Source organism: Chenopodium quinoa, unplaced genomic scaffold (assembly GCF_001683475.1).
Source record: "Chenopodium quinoa cultivar QQ74 unplaced genomic scaffold, ASM168347v1, whole genome shotgun sequence".
Lineage (NCBI taxonomy): Eukaryota > Viridiplantae > Streptophyta > Magnoliopsida > Caryophyllales > Amaranthaceae > Chenopodium > Chenopodium quinoa.
In genome coordinates this window covers 4,534,261-4,555,073 of record NW_018744092.1, presented here as the reverse complement: position 1 = coordinate 4,555,073, position 20,813 = coordinate 4,534,261, and the positions used below count along the sequence as shown (strand labels likewise).

The following is a 20,813-nucleotide window of genomic DNA, read 5'->3' as shown; positions in this document are numbered from 1 at the left end:
GATGATTTTTCTGGTTACCTCTAGGATTTCTTCTTTGGAGGGTTTTCTAGCCTTAGTTATGAATCTTTGTAGGGGCTTTTGCTTGGATTCTTACTAGTGGTAAGCTCAAAAAACTTTTTAATTACTTTTAATAAATAGATCTCATCCTTGAGAGGGTGGTTATTCTAGTATGTTTAATTTCTTTATTTGTTCGTCTAACGAGGATTGAAGATCTACGGTTTCATATTCCCCAAAAGTATCTAGAGGACCAAATAAGTATTTTTACCCAAATGAATATGTATCAATGGATTTTAAGCTGAATTAGTGGCAATTCATACATTGTATTGTTTTAGATGAAGTTTGTTTTAATAAGGTCATTGTTGATTGAATTTGCGATGTAATTAGTTCAAGGTATTATTTTAGATTCCTTATGAATTGTTTGTAAATGTCGTTTGACTATCTTTTTATTAATGAAATCATTTTACTTTCCATTAAAAAAAAAAAGTATAAGTTGTGTTAATGTGAGGTTTAGAAGTAAGAGTAAACACAATCTTGGGGTAATAAGTTTAAATGTTTGTGAATTATTAGAAAGGGTATACATATGAAACGAAAAGCCTAATGTTCGAGCAAATGAGTCATAAAAAAATTTCACAAACTGAAAAAATTATTATATACATGACAACATATAGATACCCCTATAGTCCTATCCATTTTTAATTTTATATATATCAATGCTTAAAACTAACCCATACGATAAGATCGTGTTGACCCATTCAACTCATTCAATCTAAGAGAAATTTCAATGATAAGCAACTCTCTCCAGTGTGTGTTTTGTAGTAATCATATCTTCTTCTTCTTTTTTTGGGAATATAGGTTTTTTAAGTTGAATTTAGAACCAAAACTGCCCTATTTTTGTTTTTTCATATGTAGCATTTAAGCTAATGTCAGATTAGGTCGATTTTCGCACAGAATAAAAAGATAAATTTCCATTAAAACCACAAAAAAAACTAACAACAAAATAAAGGTAAACTAACCAACCCCTCCTACCTCCAATCGCAAGAGATGAGCAAGCTCATGAGCTACTCTATCATCATTGCATGTAACTCCATGAAACAATTATCAGCGAATGACAGTGATAACTGATAAGTATCATCCAACACGAAGCTACTACAATCATGTTTTTTTTTTTTTTTTTTGGTAATGAAATTGCAGTGATCAAGCAGTGCCAATTACTTTCAAAAAGTAACCTTTACTATACCCAAAGTATATTTTTGCATCTAGCATCTTCCCCTAACTATGATCAGAGAGCTGTTCTCAGCCCCTCAAAACAGCCCATATCCATTACCTTCAGGCTTCAGCACATCCCCTCATGGAGGACTTCAGCGCAGCACAGCAGCCCCAACAGCCAAATCACTCCCTTTCCCCGTTTCTCTGAAGCAAGTTCATCAACATATTCCATGGCATTCTGATGTTCACAAGTTTCCCCTTCAAACTACCAAAACAGCTGAACAGAGAACCATAAATCAACAGTACTTCAGAAATCAGACCATTACAGGATTTACAGCACTCGAAACAGACTACCACAGATCAAAAACCTGCAGAATGCACCCCCCCCCCCTCCCCTCCCCCCCGCTCCCCCGAAAAAAAAAAAAAAAAAAAAAAAACTCCTCAGTCCTCACCCATACCATTCTTGCTAAACATGCAATTTCATCTCATCAGCAGCCTGACAACCACACATGGTATCCACAGTAGCAATACATTAACAGCAGGTAGGGGTCAATTTTAGTCAACAGTAAATGTCTTTTTTTTTTTTTTTTTTTTCCAATTGAAGGCCTGGAACGTAACTGGCAGCTGTGATGGAGTATAAATAAACGACCAAAAAAAACAAAAACAAACAAAAAATTGAGATATGGTAGCATGAAAGGGTAAAATACCACCACAAAAAAATTCAACCAAGGCCATTAAATTTCCAGATGTGGCCTTCACTACTGAATTCCAGAGTTCATTCTAAACCTACATTAACAGGACAAATGCATTGACATTGAAGGAACAGAGGTGAGTTCGGTACTGGCAGAACTGATTTGAAAAATCATCAAAAGACACCAAGTCCAAGATTTTGAACAATTAACCTTTATTTTTGGACATTTTCTCTGAATTCGGGAGTGGGAAAAAAATATGAACTAATTTACCCTTTACAATTTACTTTCAAAGAAATAAATAAATAAAATGGGGAGCACCAAAAAAATCGTCAAACCTGCAATTTTACAAGAATCTCTGCATCATGATGGCTGTATGCTGATGTGATTAGTCTGATTTCAGGCAACATTCATTCAGTGTAACCTTGTTTCTATCTAGACACGGTTGCTTCTGTTAGTTTTTTTGACTCTGTTCTCAAAAGAGACTTCCATGGGTGACAAAAAGCAATACTACAATATTAAAGCTTCTATCTTCCATTCACATATTCTTTCTCAACAGTGGCAAACATCACTTTCAGGCGATCTACCAGATTTGAAAGTATGTTCTTAGAGATCCTTTTCTGGTGTTTATTTCTTTTCAGCCAAGCAATTCCAAATGATACTTTCACATAACAGCCCTTTGCTCTATCCTCAATCTGGTATCTGAGGTGGAGCTGCAAACAAACAAATACAAGTATACATATAAAGTAGAATTAACCCACATTCAAAAGAAAATATAGGATGTGCTCTGAGACAGCACTCAGCCAATACAAAATAATGGCTATCAAACTAAATCACATACATTAAAACAGTCACCAAGCGGAATCCCATGAAGTGTCAAAATGTCTTCAACAAGCCAGCCATTTTTATCAGGAAGAGGAGATTTTTGTTGCATGCTGGTCACTTCTCCTTTGTAGCTAGATATACGCTTGTCAAAGTTGTAGCACACTTGCCGTTCATAAACATCCTTATCTAGTTCCCAAGGAGAACAAGAATAATTAAGGCATCCAGTTCTCTCCATGACTCTTTTGTCAACATCACCACCACTAAATAACTCCATCAAGAAGTTCATCTACACAGTAATTGTAAGTCAATACAATGGAGAATTAAGTATTTCATACTACTTACAAAAATTTATATAAAAGACGAGCAAAAAGGTATTGCCAACAATAATGGGTGAAACTCTGTCTACACAGTATGAAATGCATATTATAAATAAAATGCATTTATAAACGCTCAATAATGGGTGACTAGCTGTGCATAATCATCTGATCAGAGAGAGACAAAGAGACAGAGAGCTCACCGGAACAGAGAGAGCAGAAGAATAAACCTCAGTCATGCTAATATCCTCATCACCTACAAAGGTTCCACTCTCTTCTGTCTGGAGACTGGTAGTTTCAGTGTCTTCCTCAACAATCTTCACCTTCTGCTCAGGACTCAATGATCTTGCCTTCCAAAGGGCCATAATTGTTCTGCAAATTATATTGCCAACAAATTGTATGCTAAGGTTCAAGTAATAATTTTCCAACCAACTTTATAGCTACTCATCAAAATTACATGATCCAAGCTTAGCAGACAGCTAAGACAGGCACAGAAAGTAAGAGCTCCTTGCGGAGAAAAGGTAATTAAAAAGATACTTCATACTTCCACCGTCATTTTTTTAGTTGACACATTTCTTTTATCAAACTTGCCAATGCACAAGTTAAAGAACTTATATCTCTACTTTAAAAAAAAAAAAAATTTATAAAAAATTGATAGTATGAAAATGACTGAAATGAGGCAATTCTAACAAGATTCCACATGCCCGTCAAAAAAAAAAAAAAAAAAAAAAAAAAAACAAGATCCCACTTGACAATGTTTCATTGTAATTATAAATCACAAAAGCTAGTCAAAATAGTTTGTGAATAAAGCCAAAAGCCAAAACGTGTCAACAAAAAAAATGGAGGTAGTACATCCCACTACAGTTGTCAAACATATCATGATGCTTGTCCCACCGGAGATAACACTAGTTTTCAAAACTATACATGAAGACTTCTGACTCACACTGATGTTTCTTTTATTATATTTCCATAATTTGACAGCTCAATTGGGATAGAGAAACTAAACAAAGAGCTAAACAGAAAATGCTTCACTAATTTTATACAGATTAAAATATGACGAGGGAAACTGTGATTATTATTAGCTTCTTCTCCAATAGTAAAATAACCATGAACAGCTTTCAGCAACAGAAAAAACAGGGCAACATTTACCTGTGTGCCATGGTGAAAGACACAAATGAATGGAAATAATATTTAAGCCTCCCTTCCGCATCCTGTGTCTTTGCTCCATGCTTTGCATCTAAGCCTCTTCCCTTACGAAGAGTTATGACAACGATTGGACTCCCCATTGAAGAGAGATTAGGAGAAGCAACTTGTATGTCCTCTACGTCCTCCCAAAGAAAGAAGAAATTCGTTTTATGTCCAAATAAGCTAGCATGGAATCCTATTACTCGCGGTGATAGAAAAAGGCGTCCCTGAAAGAGCAAGTGCAAGTTAATGAGGAGGTAGTTAGATCAGTGGGTTGAATGAAGACAGACAAGAGCTTGGCTGACAACTTTTCCATACTGCATATTATTTTTTTTTCAATTGAAATAACTTAAATAGATCACATAGAAAAGGGGGGTGAGAGGAGAAAAAAGCACAACAGGTAATAACTAAAATGTTCAACCCAAGAGTTGTGCACTCTCAAAGTTACTGCATCTTTTATTTAAGAAATGTCACCTGCAGTGGCATCTTGCGCTTCAGATGGCAAGTGAAGTCATTGATAAGAAATTCCTCTGGTGGAAGGCAGAACAGCTTCTGGAATGCTGAATTTGTCTGAGGTGATCGCCGACTTATCTGCAAATTTAAGCAAAAAGTAGTTGAAAAGCATAAATTTTAGCAATGATAGTGAAACTACAATAAGTTCAATACCATAAATCTAATACGAATTATTACCTTCTTCCCAACCTCCTTTTCCATTTTTTCAAGGTATTCTCTGATAGCATTACCACCTCTTGTGTCATCCACAAATATTCTTAATCGCAGTTTAGACTGCCATGCCTGTGCTAGCTTTCCTTGAAGAGGAACCCATATGTCTGCTAGCTCTGATACATTTGCCTTAAGAAAGTTTATTTCAGCATGTCCTAAAGAAGTTGCTTCATCGAAAGGCCCATCAAAATCAAAAACCTCTACTTCTAAAACTGATGGTGGCTCATCCATTGCGTCAAATTCAAATATTTCTGCATTTTAGCACAAGACATCAAGGAAACCTATCCAATCAGATCCATGCCAGATATTCACACGCAGGCATAAGAAACTGATAAGGAAACAACTTAACCATTCCATTGAGGATCTAGCTTCTGGAACTTGATTGAGCTTGTTCTAGTTCTCCCATTGCAAGTAAAAACTACATAGGGGTCAGAGAAACCACTTGAATCAACAGCTGCTAGGTTGCTCCCCTCGATTAGTGCAACAGTAAGCAGCCATCCATCTCCTTGTGCTTTAATTCCGTGGTCGCTACCTACAACATGAAAGAAAATTGTAGATGGTAAATAGAAGAAAATCAAAAAATCAAAAGGCCTGTATTTAAAGATGCGTATATTAAAATGGAACAAACTTGAGTCAACCTTAAAAAAAAAAACCTACAAAAGCAACCATTGCTATCAACTTCTTAGGTCTCCCTATGTTCATGGTAATACATGAAGATCAAAGGTTAATAATCTGGCTCAGTAACGTACGTTTGCTTTAAAGATTAGATGAGAACAAAAAAAGCTTAACCGAGGCAATGTGAAAATAAGTATGTTTAGAACTTCACACTCAAGACATTATGTTAATGTAATTGTCAGATAATTCGCAATTTAAAAACATATGCTCAACAGCATTACCCTTTTGCGATCTGGCCTGTATGAAGCGTGCTACCAGCTCGAACATTCGCTTAACTTGAAGGACCAGGACACCGCATACAATAACTTCACCAATAGAATCAGGCAAGTCCAGCCCAACAAATTCAAGACCCTGAATGGTGCTTGGTGCTGTCAGGCAAATGTGAAAAAGAACATAAGTTCCAATGATAATGGTAGACACCACGGTAAAATTAGCAAAGTATTGAACTGCCAACTTCCAATCTGATTGTGGTTCTGCTTGCAATGACGCCAGAACCTGATCCTTTTGGGAGCCAGTACCCTTGAGATCAACAGGGTTGACATGTTGAGACAAAAGAGTTGAAAATTGATCGAAACTCTCCTTCACTGCTGGCCGGGCTCCATTTTCAATCATTCCCTTCATCATAGTGCTCTGAACAAAATTCATTCCCCATGATGCAAGTAACCGTGAGGATTGTTCTCCAGATGGCAACTCAGGCCCAGGTGTGATGCAATAGAGCATCTCTACTCTAAAGGTACTCCCGTATATTACATCAGGAGTGCTAACGCTGACCAAAATTGCAAAAGACTTGCCATTGGCTAGTTTATAAGCTTGAGTCTCAAAAGCCTTAAGAGACTTAGAAATTTTTGATGGTGCCGTGAGGTAGGTGTTGAGTCTTACCAAATTTTCATTTTCAAATTCCCATGGCCCAAAATTTATTTCTGTCTTCCCTTGGAATTCTGCAAGAGCAACAGGAAACTTTGAATCTGGTGAAAAAAGTAGAGCGTTGAGGTCAGAAGAGGTGGCTAAATAGAGCTGATCTAAAAGTACCCCTCCTGGTAAGTTGGTAGGAAGTTCAATTCCCTGGTCCTTCCCTTCCATGGTTTTCATTAGATCATCAAAAGAGGCCGGAGAAACGAGGTCATCAGACCTGCCCTCACTGGCTTGGGGCTTGGAAATTTCAGATGGCTCAAACTTATTAGTCAGGCATTCATCATTTTTGTTAGCAGAAGAAGTAGCTTCCAATCTTGAAGGAGAAGATGAACGTGAGGCCATACTGAAAGATTCAGAGTCGACATTGTCATTTCTTTGGGAAGGGGCAGCAGCGATGTTGGATATGTCCATATAAGAAGAGTTTTGAGAAAGACATATGTGCAGACAGATTTCACCTAAACACAAAAATAATACCCCAAGTAACTGATGAGCATATCCGCAATCATTTAAGGATAGCAAATGCAAGTTATCTAAATTATAAATCCGTTTATAGTATAAAGTTGTTAGACTTATATCATTCATTCCTTAAAGGCATATAATTCGCGAACATACACAGAACAATCAAGTTCATTCATTCATAACTCCTTACAGTTGTACTCCTAAAAAGGCAGGAATATAATCTAACAAACAATCTTAACCCAGGTACATTAGCAGCAATAACAGCTATCAAAGACAGAAACGAAAGCAAAAACGAAAGCAAGGGAAAGATAGAGAGAGTACCACAGTCCTTGGGTTTAGACTTCTTACTCTTGGGGAGTAAAGGATACCAAGCAGTAGGAAGAGATTTATCAGGAGAATCAAAAACCTTAGAAACAGGGAATTTAACAAAACCAACAAAATCATCATTAAAGTATTTATCTTCATCTAAAACAGAAATGACCAACTCATCACTCAAGTCATCAACACGAAAGCTGAATTCGTCACCCCAGTAAGGATTCAAGCATTTCTTTACAACCTTAGTTCTGAACCTTTGCTTTCCCAAATTTATTCTAACATATGGATCACTGTACCCATTCAGATCCATTGCTGGTATATTTCTTGCTTCTATCACTTTCACTACCAACTTCATTTTCCTTTTTTTTTTTTTTTTTTTTTTTGATTAATTTATCAGCAGCTTTATCCAAAAGAGTTCTTTTCCAAAAAAAAAAAAAAATAAATTAGAATGTATAGAATGAGAAGGAAGAAGTATATATTATATTCATGGGTACAAAAAGAAAACACAAGAAATAATTATTAAAATATGCACAGGTTGATTATGATTTTTGCCAGAAACTGAATAAACGAGAAACAGTTGGAGATGATAAAAAAAAGGATCCAATTTTGAAGGTAAAAAGAATGGAGATGATTGATATACAATTTACATATCAAAATAACAACAACAATAACAAGAAGAAGGATGAAAATGGAGATCAATTGAAAGGCAAAAAGATGAAAATGAACCCTAAATTGAAGATTGAAATTGAAAATGGGAATGGACGAAGAAGTCAGAGAGAGAAAGGGAAGTTACGTAGAAGTAGAAAGAAGAAGAAGGACATGAGAGAAAAAGGAAAGGGCGCAGACTTTTCATGGGGGGTATTGAATATAAAAACAAGCCTCGTCTTCATTTTCGTTTTTGTTCAACCTTTAACCCCGCGCAGACAGGACAATGACAACCCTTTTCTTGACTTCATTCAATCATTCTTTTCTTTTTTTTTTTTTTTCCTTTTCCTTTAACAAACCAAAACCACCCCCTCCCCCCCCCCCCTCCTTTTTTTTTTTTACATCACCATTTATGGCAAATTGACTAAATTGGTAAATAAAAAAACCCTTAGTGATAATTTGGTTAAAAAATTACATGACATTTAGACCAAAATATGTAAATTTTATGACAATGTTCAAATTTCCTAATTCAATTTATTATTATATTTTTTAAAATGATTTTTCCCATTTTAAAAATTAAATTAATGTACCATCTCCTTTTATTTTGCTATATCATGATATCAAATTTATTTTCCAACCCCATTTTAAATAAAAATTCAATAACAAGGAGTAGGAAAATTACGTAAAAATTAATATTTAAACACTTATTTTTCTTCGAATTGTTAATTCCGAAAAAGGGGTTGGAGATCTAGGTAAGAAAACCACGAAAAACGAACTAAATTAAGCATTTGCGAGTAGTTTATCGGAATTTTTTGTATATATTGGGTTGATTGTCGCCTTAGATGATTTTTTTTTTTTTTACCAACTTGTCGCTTGGGGTTAGCTTTTTTTACCAAATTGTCGCCGAAGCTATTTTATTTAACAAATTGTCACTAGGGGTCTTTTTTATTTACCAACTAGATTAGTGCCCGTGCAATGCACAAGAGTAATAATCATTTTCCCATAATAAATTGTGCTATAATATAAAGATAAGGCAACTCATGTGGAATAAAAAAATACAATGCATATAGAAAAATAAAATAATAACGCAAAAATTATCAAAACTACAATTTAGAAAAAAAAAATTATTGTTGATTAGTTGTGTTGAAAATATTTAAATGTAGTATACATTATATTACATTAATTATGCATATTATTTCCAATAAAACTATACAATCTAGTGACTATATGGCTAAAAACTTATTTATAAATGTCTTTTTAATAAACATGAAAATATTAATCAAACAACAGAATAAAATCTACAGTAAAACTATTGAAGTATTAGCACAACATACATGTAAATATATAAATTATAAATAATATCACCTTTATATCCAATAAAATAATTTCAAAGGAAACATATACTACTCGGATCATTAAAGGCAATTATAATCAACAATTAGGCAACACTAACCTATTAATAGTACATTTTCTGTTTATGGGATGCTCTACATGATATCATCGCTCTTTGTTATTATATAAAAATGTGTTTGAAACTATCCAATAATTGTAGTATAATAATTGTTTGTTTATTGCCTTAAAATTTTATTTGTTGATGATAGTTATTTATCGAAAAAAAAATACACAAGAAGATGTCACTTGTCACGTCTGATGTGTCTTTTACTGTGCATCTTATTTATAATGTCGAATGTAATTAATTTATCATCTCAATCACATGGTTTAGCAAAAGACAATAAATTTTTTTTGTATTTACTAAGATATAAATCTATTTAATTAAGTAATAACAAAAAAATTGATTGAAATTTCACATTTTCTTAGAATTCGACGTATGATATAGTTGTCGAATACAACAGTTATTATATAGTCATGTAAATACTCCATTAGTCTAAGAAACAAAATACTAGAGGTATTTGAAAAAAAATAAAAAAAAATTTAAGTGATGTTTTAAAGTAATTTCTTTAATATCAATTATATGAACCAATTTTATTATTATTTTTAGGGCAATATTTCAATAATATTCCAATTAAAAGATGTCCAGGCGGTAATGATAGTATCTTGTACCTGAATCAGTGGCTCACTTTTCCTATAATTAAAGAGTTAGAATAATATTTTAGGTGAATGTGTATGGAAGAATTAAGAACACAAAATAAAAAAGAAAAACATTTTTATATAAAGATAATATATAAGATTTGGAATATTATTATATAGTTGTATTATACAAATTTTTCAAAAATAAAAGATTTTTTGCTAAAAGGGGAGGGGAGTTTTGGAGGGAAATAATAGCACCAAAAAGTGAAACGTGTCATTTCTAGTGTCTGTTTTAGTACTATGTTATTATTGATATGTATATAATTTAAACTTTGGTTTTTTTGTTTTTTTATTTTATATTTTTTAGCCAATTTTAATTTGCGACACGTGTCACTTTAACAAAAAAATAAAATAAAAATAACCCATTCAACCGGTAACCGATATTTGGGATTGAAGAAAATCAACAGCCCCCAAAGTTCGGATTATTCCAGAATAATCCAAAGTCGGGATTATTGAAACAAAACACGTGAAAGTTGAGATTATTATTTCTAATTTTTCCTTGAATAAATTCATGGTAAAAATTGGAGATCATAAATTTCAAAACATATAATAAATAAAATGAAATAGAGGGTGTATTATTTTATTTCTTAAAAAAATTGTATCATTATCACAAGCATTTGGTTGTGCACTCGTGCTTGGGGGCTAAATTGTGAATAAGGATGGCAATATTAAATGAATATTCGCTAACCCGATCCACCCGTTTTAAATTAATGGTCAAAAACCCGAATTAAATGGATGAAAAGTGAGCGAAAAAGGTGATGGATCAAATGTGGATGATACTACTTCACCCGCTAACCATCCATCCACCCGTTAAACATATATTAAAAAATTTTATATAAGAGGATAACCAAGCACGCCCACACAGTAGCACTTTGTCAAGAAAGAATACCAAAAATGTTTTGGCTTCTTATTGCTTTATTAAAATGCCAAAATTTGGGAGACAGTTTTATACTTCATCCATTCCAAATTAGTTGACACTTTTACTTAATCACATTTGCCAATGTACAGATTTAAACATTCAATATAAATGTCCCTCATTATCATTTGGCGAAAGTTTTAAAAAATTAAAAAGAATAAAAGAAAAAAAAAGAAATAAAACAATATATTGAAAATACACATAAAGAAAAAGATTGCACATATTCATGTTTTTTCTAATCAACAAATTACAAAGCTAGTCAAAGTAGACTTTGTGAGTAGTGTCAATAATCAAAACATGTCAACTAATTTAAAACATGAAATATAAGGTTTTTTCACAATTCTTATAAGAAGCCAAAAATGAATCTGATTATGGTGTTGGGTTTTTTCACAAAACTCTTGGATGTTTCCCTTCCTTTTAATTTTTTTAAGAAGAAAAAAAAAAAAAAAAAAAAAAAAAGAAATTTGGTGGAAGTGCATTGAGTGAATTCAAAAAAATTCAGATCAGAAGGAGAGTTCTATTGGATACAGTTTAAGCTCTTCTTTATCACCCTCTTCATAGAAAATGCCAAGGGAAAGACTAAATTTCCTTGCCTATGGAAGTGGCTCACATGACTGAACCATTTAATCATAAAATGTAATCAGACTAATCACCCTTCCTTAATCTACTCAATGTTTGTTCGTTTTTATTTGTTTTCTTAGTTGATCAAGTCAATTATCACAATAGCCAAAACATGTACCCCTTAAGAAGATTAATTCCAGTTTTGCAGTGTGATTGATCACATCATGCAGCTTTGCATGGGTATGCCAGGGCATGACCGGTCAATCAAGACTACCATCTCCTCCCCGTCACTAACAGAACTGCAACGGAAAGCAGGACTGGAGAGTTAAAAGAGCCAAGATGACTGTATATTCAAAATTCAGCATCTGTCTATTTCTGCCTCTTGAATATTTTACCCAAGTAAGACTTCAGCACTGCTGGCACGCTTTTGCTCGGTAGAGCTTCAATGCTGGCTGTTAGCTTCTCATATATATCAATCTCGTATTCAGCAAAGATGCCCTACCATAATACAATCATACCACGAATAGTTAGATGATAGGAAAAAGATTAAGCAATGACCGTGCATGCTATCCTATATTATCATTCAATATACCTGAAGATTGAGATCTTTATAGAGGGACTTCACTGCATCAACATTTACCGGGTCTGCTTTCCCATATTTCTCCTGTAAAACAAGACCCTTGATCGTTATCAAGCCAAGATGTGTTTGCATTATTTTTAGCACTATCAGCATAAACACTTGTAAGAACTTTTAAGAAGAAACAATGTAATTACATATAACAATTTCTTCTGTTCCTCATTGCTAACTTCTAAAGCTTTCACAACCAACCAAGAACACTTGAATTCTTCAATGTCTGATCCAATCTGATGCAATAAGAATCAAATCATACAAGTTCCCTGGATAATATCAGCCACGGAATAAATATCACTTCACGAACTCACCTTGCCAATCATTTCAGGATCACCAAAGCAGTCTAAATAATCATCCTGCCAAATCACAGAAAAAAATAAGAATAAAATCATTCCCTTTGTAAACAGCCAAACAAGCATCCCTTATTCCCAACTAATATAATAACTAGCAACCACCTCAAGTCCCTATCAAATGTTCCAAGTTACTCATTTAATGAAGAAGCTCAATGTCAGTACCAAGCAAAGAATGCACCATACAAACAACTCTTGCTATTCAAAACCAATGGATCATGTAAATATGCCTCAAGTCTTTTATAGAGCATAAGAGTAGTAGCACCAGGTTAGTGCCATGGCTACAATCATGTCAGAACAGGCGATTAATCAACTCCTACGATCAAGTTAATCATGCCTACAAGTCCAAATAAATAAACAAGGAGAAAAACGGAAGCAAAAGAAGGAGAAGTAGGCATTGATTAGGCTCTACTTCAGATTAAAAGAAAAAAAGACAGCCCCGCTTCAAATACAAAGCCAGAATCCTTTCTTTTTAAACTTTCAGCAAATTGTCAATGGGGAGCTATGGTAAGGTCCTGAAGGAGAGTTATTTAATGACAATGGTTAATACAGCCCAAGCAACAAAAAGAAGGATCAAGATGAAAAGCAAACAAGATGAAAAGCAAATTCCTAAATAAAGATCTTTATTAACTTCTAGCTTCGCACATATGGATACCTGTACTTGGAAGTAGATGCCCATCTCAAGAAGGATGTCTTTCACGTCATTGTAATCATCCAGCTTCTCACCTAACATGAGCAAAGCACATGCAAACTACACAGACATCACAATGTAAATTTTTGTCAAGTATCAATGTGTGTATAATACAAGCAGGAAAGTGCAAATGCATCCAGAAGTACTATGGATGAGAAGCTAAGAATAGATAGACTAAAGTTTTAATAGCGCCAAGCATTGCATGATTTTGTCTAGATTCCCAAGTTGATACCATTGTGGGAAATACAGATTATAATTCATGCATAAAGCTAAGGTTACTAAATCCATATATATCAACAGCTGAAAACCAAGATTAGTAGCATGGTTATATAATGAGCAACAGTATGTATAAATTTCATATGACTAAGATTATATTGAGAAGGGTGGGTCCCCAATATGAAATCCAAAGTTAGTAGCATGGAAAAAGAACAAAGAGATGAGTGATTATTATCAAAATCCATGTATTCTTCCATCATCTAGAAGAGAGTTGGTAAGAATAAGTGCAGTGCAAGAGATTTAAAACATTAATTATTGGTCATCTAGGACGCTAAAGCAACATTGTTACAAAAATAAAAACAACAGCTGGTTCTGGTCCTGCAACTGCTGAAGAAAATACTCAAGACACAGCTGCGCAAGTACACATAAATTTCCAAGAATGATAATAATAAATCCCAAAATAAAGTTAAGATTCCAGAGCTAATCAAGGTTTGCAATAGGCAGCACCGCAGTATTCAACTGCTTCCAAGCAGCTCATCAGGCATGCGAAACAAAAATTCATGCTGCTTAATAGTTGCAACATGCAATCAGAAGCCTAATTAGGGAATTAATGGGAATGAAGAGCAATATATTCACATGATACAATTGCACATGAATTAAACACATAATATCACTGCAGAATTTGCTTGCAGAGCACAATTGCTAGCAACAACCAGTCAACAAAATTTATTTCACTTGATGTTTCACTTATTTGAGCTTATATTTCTTGAACTTGATTAATTGAAGTTAACTTTTCCGAAACTTTTGTACTTATTAGAGCTTATATTAGTTGAAAATTGAACAAGAGTAGCTTTTATTATTCCACAACTTATTTTACTTAAATAAGTGAAATAAGGTGAGGAGAGCATAGCCTAAATGCCAAGGAATAAATCCACAATTTTTTAAGTGAAGCCAGATATATATACTTACTGGGAGAAAAAATGTCCCATATGCAGTCTTGTACTTGCTGACACGTCGCTGACTGCAAGCAGCAGATATTATCAATTACCATGTCAAGGAAAGCTAAACCAAAGTTATATGATGGCAAAAACAAAATAACATGAACATGAAGCTGGAAAAAATTTATAACAACAGAGAGTATTAAATTAGGTTCAACCAGGAAAATCATGATTATCATGACTCATACACGAATATTTATAACAAAATCATGATTATCATGACTCATACACGAATTTTCACTGTAAGATTAATCTATCAATGATATACAGAAATTAAATATAAAACGGGGTGCTGCTTGGTTGGATCTTTACTAGCATCTCTTTTGATTGTAAAGTGTCTCTCCTTGGCTCACAAAGGTTACTTCACAAGATTCAGAACAATCTTCACTGGCAGTTGAGAAAGATATCAATGGACAACTTTGATTAATGACAATTACATCATGCACCTGTAAATACTTTGAGATTATCAAGATTGAAATTGAAGTGATTTTTACTCACAATGCTGGAGTAAATTTCGACAAATCTTTCTCCTCATCGAGTGTACTTATCAGATCAATCATTTCTCCACAAGTTGTCTGGAACTCTACCTATGAAAGTAGATGCATTAAAAGGAAGGAAAAGGATTAGTCATACTTCGTATACGCTAATCATTTATTCATGTCATTGCACGCTGAAGCTTAAAATGAAGACAATAATAGCCATTGACCTCATTGAATAAATCAAGGAGATCTGCATAGTAAGGTTGGTCCCTAAAGTATATCCTAAGAATCCTGTTAATATGATTCCAAAGAAGAATGCCGTCGTTCACAGCGATCATGCCAACCTGCAAACAAACTTTAAACATGAACACTTGCCTTAACAAAAGGAAATAAAAAAAGAAATGCTAATGAATTCCAGCACAAACCTTAGGTAATCTAAACCAACAAGGACGGCCACGCCTAGTGTGGGAATTATCCAAAATATCATCAAGAACAAGAACACAGCCCACCAGCTGCAATTATTCAAACATGAAAGGACTATGTCATTCACATTTAGGGGGCGTTGGTACGAATATTGGAAATGGAGTGGAAAAGGAAACAAATAAGAGAGGGGAAAAGAATCATTTAACCCTAAACTTTTCATATGTTTGGTTTAACCATGGAAATGAATTACTTAAACATAACTTCCTCTCTTTTTGTTTGAGGGTAAGGGTAATTGTTACCTTAGGTTTAAGAGAGGTAACAATTGGGTGGAAACCATTACCCCTAGCCAATTGTTATCTATACCTTCTAAACAAACACTAGATAACGGTAATGGTTTAGTTGAATCCGTTTCCAACCCAATAAATACTCTTACCAAACATGCTCTTAACACACTCAAAAGTCAAATAAGCAAATAATAGAAATGTAAAAGTTAAAATTAACGAAGAAAATAAGGTGTTGTTTGGTTGAACCCATTTACCCTTGGAAATACAATTTCCTAGGAAATGGGTATTTGTAGTTGTGTTTGGTTGACCAAAAATAGATAAAGCATGGGAACTCAAATTTCCAATCAAAACACTGGGAATTTCTCACCCCCCTCCCCCCCCCCCCGGTTGAGTCAAATTTCCTGTATTATTTTTTCAAGAAAATGACAATAATACCCTCAAAAAATTTTGTTTGGCGTGCTGATTTCCCTCTCCTTATGTACTACCCTCTGTCAACCTTGCCTCCTTTCTTCAAAAATAAAAAAAATAAAAACCTTGCCTTCATTTTTCTGTAATCTCATCTCCATCATTTCTACTCTCTCTATTCTATGGTCTACAAAGCAAGGTTTAGTTTACTTTCTCCTCTTCTTCCTATGCCGTACTTCATATATGTTTGAGATTATTTCGTAATTTTATTTTTTGATTCTTTTTTGGGTTTTTTGTGGTTTTAATCTGAAATTAAACCCATAATTTTGTTAGATAAACATCCTATATATATTTGGAACAAGATTTTTGTTCAATACTTTGGAAGAAAAATACGATGTTTAGTTTGTGTGGCTTTTTGCAATCCTCCGGTGAATCATGATACACCAATTTTACCACTAAAGGAATGAACTTTCATTAATTTTGAGTGGGATTACTTGTTAACAAGTGTAGTAGCAAGAATCGTTTCTTTTTATTGGCTTTATCACTTTTTTTTTTTTTGATTTATTTATTTATTTATCATGTTCTTTAGAAGCCCAAATTGAAGATATTATTGCTTGATTTGTAACTATTTATCATGTGCTTTAGAAGCCCAAATTCAACATATTACTGTTTGATTATTGAAACCTACAATGAGAATGTAACATACCTATTTGGTTTGATTATTATTGTTGAGGTATTATGGAGCTTGCTAGACTAGTCAGCTTTTCTTTCTAATGTTATTAAACACCTTATATGCAAGGTTTATGGTGATGCATTTAATTAGAATCATGGTCATGTTTGTATCTATTTCTTAGTAGAAACAAATGGTGCTTAATTATATAATTTGTAAGTGCTTGTTTATTTTTAATTGTGTGGCCTATGGAATGATAGTAGCCTCTGTTAAATTCATATTGTTTTATATAGCTAGTGTAGTATCTATTGATTTACTAGATATTTGCATCTTTGATCATAATCTTTGAGTTTGTAATTTTTTTTTTTTTTTGCAATACAGTGATGGCTCGCATCCCTTTAAGTAAACAAAAGAAGATTGCAATGACTTGTATTGTGATATATAGGCAGATTATGGTCATGATTATGGCTACATTACTTCAACTCATGTATCTTCTTTCCATTACAAATATTAAAGTTCCTAAGCCAATATCTTTTGTGTTTGATGATACACTTGAAAACCGGATAACCGCTAGAATTTTAAATGTTAGACCTATGATCCAAGGGAGTGACATAGCATGTTTGGATAACCTTAGAATGGATAGGGCTTGTTTTTATAAGTTATGTGAGATGCTTAGGGATGTTGGCAAGTTGCAAGGAAATAGGAACACTAGTTTGGATGAAATGGTGGCTTTATTTCTCTTTACACTTTCTCATGATACAAAAATCGAAGAATTCGGTAACACTTTAGAATAAGTGGTGAGACTGTTTCAAGGCATTTCAATTTAGTATTACAAGCTCTCCTTAGATGTCATCATATCTTGTTCAAAAAAAACCTACAGCAGTGACTAAAAATTGTCAAGATGATAGGTGGAAGTGGTTTAAAGTAAGTGATCTTTGCTATGCAAATTAAATATTAATATATGTTTGAAGATTTGGTTTAGTGATAAATGGGATTTTTTTTTCTTTGTAGAATTGCTTAGGTGCTTTGGATGGCACACACTTTAAGGTTCGTGTAGGTGATAAGGACAAAGTTAGGTTCAGAAACAGAAAAGGAGATCTTACTACCAATGTCTTCGCTGCTTGTACGCGGGATATGCAATTTATATATTTATTACCTAGTTGGGAGGGTTCGGCACATGATAATAGAGTACTACATGATGCCTTGTCTAGACAAAGTCCATTAAAAGTCCTCAAGGTTATAGAGTTAGTTATTTTTTCTATACATCATATAACAACTCTATGAAATAGAAATGATTATAGCTTTTATTGTTTGGTATTAGGTTAATTATTATTTATGTGATGCTGAGTGCATGAATTGTGAGGGTTTTTTAACACCATTTAGAGGCCAAAGGTACCACTTGAGCATTTGGAAAAGTGGTGCTCTTCCTGTGTCAGCAGGTGAATATTTCAACATGAAGCATTCTCAGGCAAGGAACGTCATAGAGAGATGCTTTGGATTACTAAACATGAGATGGGGTATCCTAAGACAAAAAACTTGGTATCCTCGAAAGACCGTCAGTCGAATTATCTTGGCTTGTGCTCTTGTGCATAACTTCATTCGCACTTATATGTCTATTGATCCTATGGAGTCTCTACTTGAAGATAACATAGAAGATGATGGTGATAATATTGAAATTATGGAAACAAGTGGAATGTGGAATGCTTTTAGACAGGAACTAGCAAATGACATGTATAATGCATGGATTCAAAGCAGAAACACTTGACTAATTCTAGTTAAAAAATTCTTTTCTCCTGAGCATTTTTACTTGTAATGCATGATATTAAGTATTGAATGGTTTGTTTTGGCTTATGTAATGACAATGTTTTGGCTTATGTAATGACAATGTTTTGACTTATGTAATGCTTTGTTTTGGACACACTTGTGATGTTATTAAATTGAAGTATACAATATTTCCATAGACAGTAGTATTATGTACTCTATTTGTTGCATTTTACAGATTAGTCAACCTTCTACTCAAAAAGGAAATTCTACGCAAGGTGGTAGTAGTAGCAATACTACTAGATTACTGTCAAGATGGTCAATAGGATCGTGCACTTATTGAGGCCAACTTTGGGATATTGGTGGTTGGAAAGCGGATAATGGTCAATTTTAAGAGTGGCGCTTATGCTAAGTTAGAAGCTATAATGCTACAAAAATTGCCTGGATGTGGAAAAAAGCCAAGCCTCATATTGAATCAAGAGTGAAGCATCTAAAGAAACAATTTGATGCTATCACGGAGATGCTTAGCCCAAGTGCAAGTGGTTTTGGGTGGAATGATGAAGAAAAGTTTGTTACATGCCCACAAGCTGTTTGTTATAAATGGATTAAGGTAATATTAATTATTTTTAACTTGGTTTGTCTTTTGATCCTTGTAAAATTGTATTAGCTGTATAACTATGTTTACTGGTTCTTACAAAAAGTATGTATACTTTATTTGACTAATTATAGTTGAATACTATACATAAAATCATAACAAGAGGATGATCTCCTGACTATGATTCTCACTTTGATATAAGAAGTATGATTTATCAAAATGACTTGTTTAGTATTGGTAATTGTAAATTATTGATAGGCTATAAGTTTAATTTTTTTATTTTAGCTTGCTAATATGATATTATATAATAGTGAAGGATGTTAAGTGTTTTAATAAAACAAAGCAGGAAAATGATTTTTAGATACTTGACCACTCGTTGTCGTTTTTACGTTTCCAGTAATGATCATTTGTAGCAGAGGTTCTCTGAAATCATAAAACCAGAAATGGGAGTGTCTTGTTCGTTGTCGTTTTATTTTTTTTTTAGTTTTCTGAACAATTGTCAAATGTTAATTTCGTTAGGTTTGACTAATTTTTAATTTTTTACAAAGTACTCCGTATATTATATCGTATGACTTCCGAAAACAGAAAACTATAGTAATACCAAACGGACCCGTTGATTGAGTGAATAAAAAAAAAATGGCATACCCATTGAATGCACCAGCCAAGAACAGAAGCACGGAAAAGGCCATCTTCTGGGATTTGTTTCCCGTCATTTAATAATTCATAGCTTTTAATTAGAGACAACCCCCGATTCAATTTTCCTGACCCAAAAATTCATTACAAAAAATAAATAAAATTAGAGACTATAAATTAATATACGACTGATAACAAAAACACAGAATCCCACTGAAAAATGGAAAATTGTACCTCCAGGAACGTTATAATCCAGCATCTGTTTGAAGAATGAGAAAGCGTTAATTAATTACGAAGAAGACAAAGATTAAAAATTGATAAATAGGATTAGAAGAAAAGAATGACCTGATGAAGCCATTGACGGGAGACATGGTCATACTCAAAAGCAGGATCTTTTAGCAATTCCGTCTTCAGTTGTTGATATACTTGCTTAAATCTTTCTCTCTCATCTTTTTCTCCCTCCATTTCGGATTTGATTGAACAAAGGTTGAAGATTGAATTAGCAGATCAGCGAGGCGAAATATGACTATACGAAAATCAGAAGAATACTAGAGTTTGTTGTTTGAACCAAAGTGAAACCGTTGTCATTTTGTCAAGGGTAATATTCCCCGGTCAAACCTAGCATACATGCGAATACACTACTCCCTAGTAATGTTAGAAGTACTAGGACAACAAAACGCACACAATATGCGTGTCATAATTAGTTATGTCTGAGAAGGTTATTAAAATTTAATATTACATCACAAATTTAGTTGTTGATGACATTAATAGGGGAACATATGCAAATAAAAAAAAAATATGAATATCCAGATTCTATTCTTAAGAATTTTAAAAAAGAGGCAAATAACATTAACGAAATCAAATAAGTAAATTAATATTTTTTAAGGGCATAAATATCCACACACTATTTATAAAAGTTTAATAGGTTATGTGTGACACGTATTACTGTTTTTATTAGACATTTAGTTTCAAAAAAAAGATAAAATTTAAACAAATAGTAATAAAAATATCTAGTTTAATAGGTTAAGTGTGACACGTATTACTATTTTTATTAGATATCTAGTTTTATTAGATAAAACTAAATGAAAATAGTAATAAAAATATCTAGATATTAAAACTATATATATAGTATTAAATGTCCGCGCACTATTAATTTTAATGTTA

The 20,813-nt window shown here is 33.4% G+C and overlaps 2 protein-coding genes and 1 long non-coding RNA gene across 4 annotated transcripts; 1 reads left to right on the top strand and 2 right to left on the bottom strand.

Moving 5' to 3' along the window:
- Positions 1-835: 835 nt before the first annotated feature.
- Positions 836-8,289, bottom strand: LOC110691968 (C2 and GRAM domain-containing protein At1g03370-like). Of its 2 annotated transcripts, XR_002505366.1 has the most exons (10): positions 7,310-8,289; positions 5,839-6,984; positions 5,292-5,474; positions 4,910-5,193; positions 4,694-4,810; positions 4,184-4,446; positions 3,238-3,406; positions 2,737-3,006; positions 2,234-2,608; positions 836-1,483 (listed from the first exon to the last, which is right to left on the bottom strand). XR_002505366.1 is itself a non-coding variant. In XM_021868949.1 (9 exons), the coding sequence occupies exons 1-9, from the start codon at positions 7,656-7,658 to the stop codon at positions 2,423-2,425; spliced, it is 2,967 nt and encodes a 988-aa protein (XP_021724641.1). In that variant the 5' UTR covers positions 7,659-8,289; the 3' UTR covers positions 1,781-2,422. The 2 variants fall into 2 exon arrangements, 1 of the variants encoding a protein (XP_021724641.1); XM_021868949.1 differs by lacking the exon at positions 836-1,483 and having other exon boundaries at positions 1,781-2,608.
- Positions 8,290-10,823: 2,534 nt separating this feature from the next.
- LOC110691966 (farnesyl pyrophosphate synthase 1-like) lies at positions 10,824-20,228 on the bottom strand. The gene is made up of 12 exons (XM_021868948.1): positions 19,995-20,228; positions 19,884-19,908; positions 19,662-19,777; positions 15,304-15,390; positions 15,106-15,222; positions 14,898-14,986; positions 14,371-14,422; positions 13,150-13,245; positions 12,456-12,500; positions 12,288-12,377; positions 12,106-12,177; positions 10,824-12,011 (listed from the first exon to the last, which is right to left on the bottom strand). The coding sequence occupies exons 1-12, from the start codon at positions 20,112-20,114 to the stop codon at positions 11,883-11,885; spliced, it is 1,038 nt and encodes a 345-aa protein (XP_021724640.1). The 5' UTR covers positions 20,115-20,228; the 3' UTR covers positions 10,824-11,882.
- On the top strand, positions 15,997-18,578 carry LOC110691967. The gene is made up of 2 exons (XR_002505365.1): positions 15,997-16,189; positions 17,042-18,578. It is a non-coding gene; the product is annotated as an uncharacterized LOC110691967 (long non-coding RNA).
- Positions 20,229-20,813: the final 585 nt, after the last annotated feature.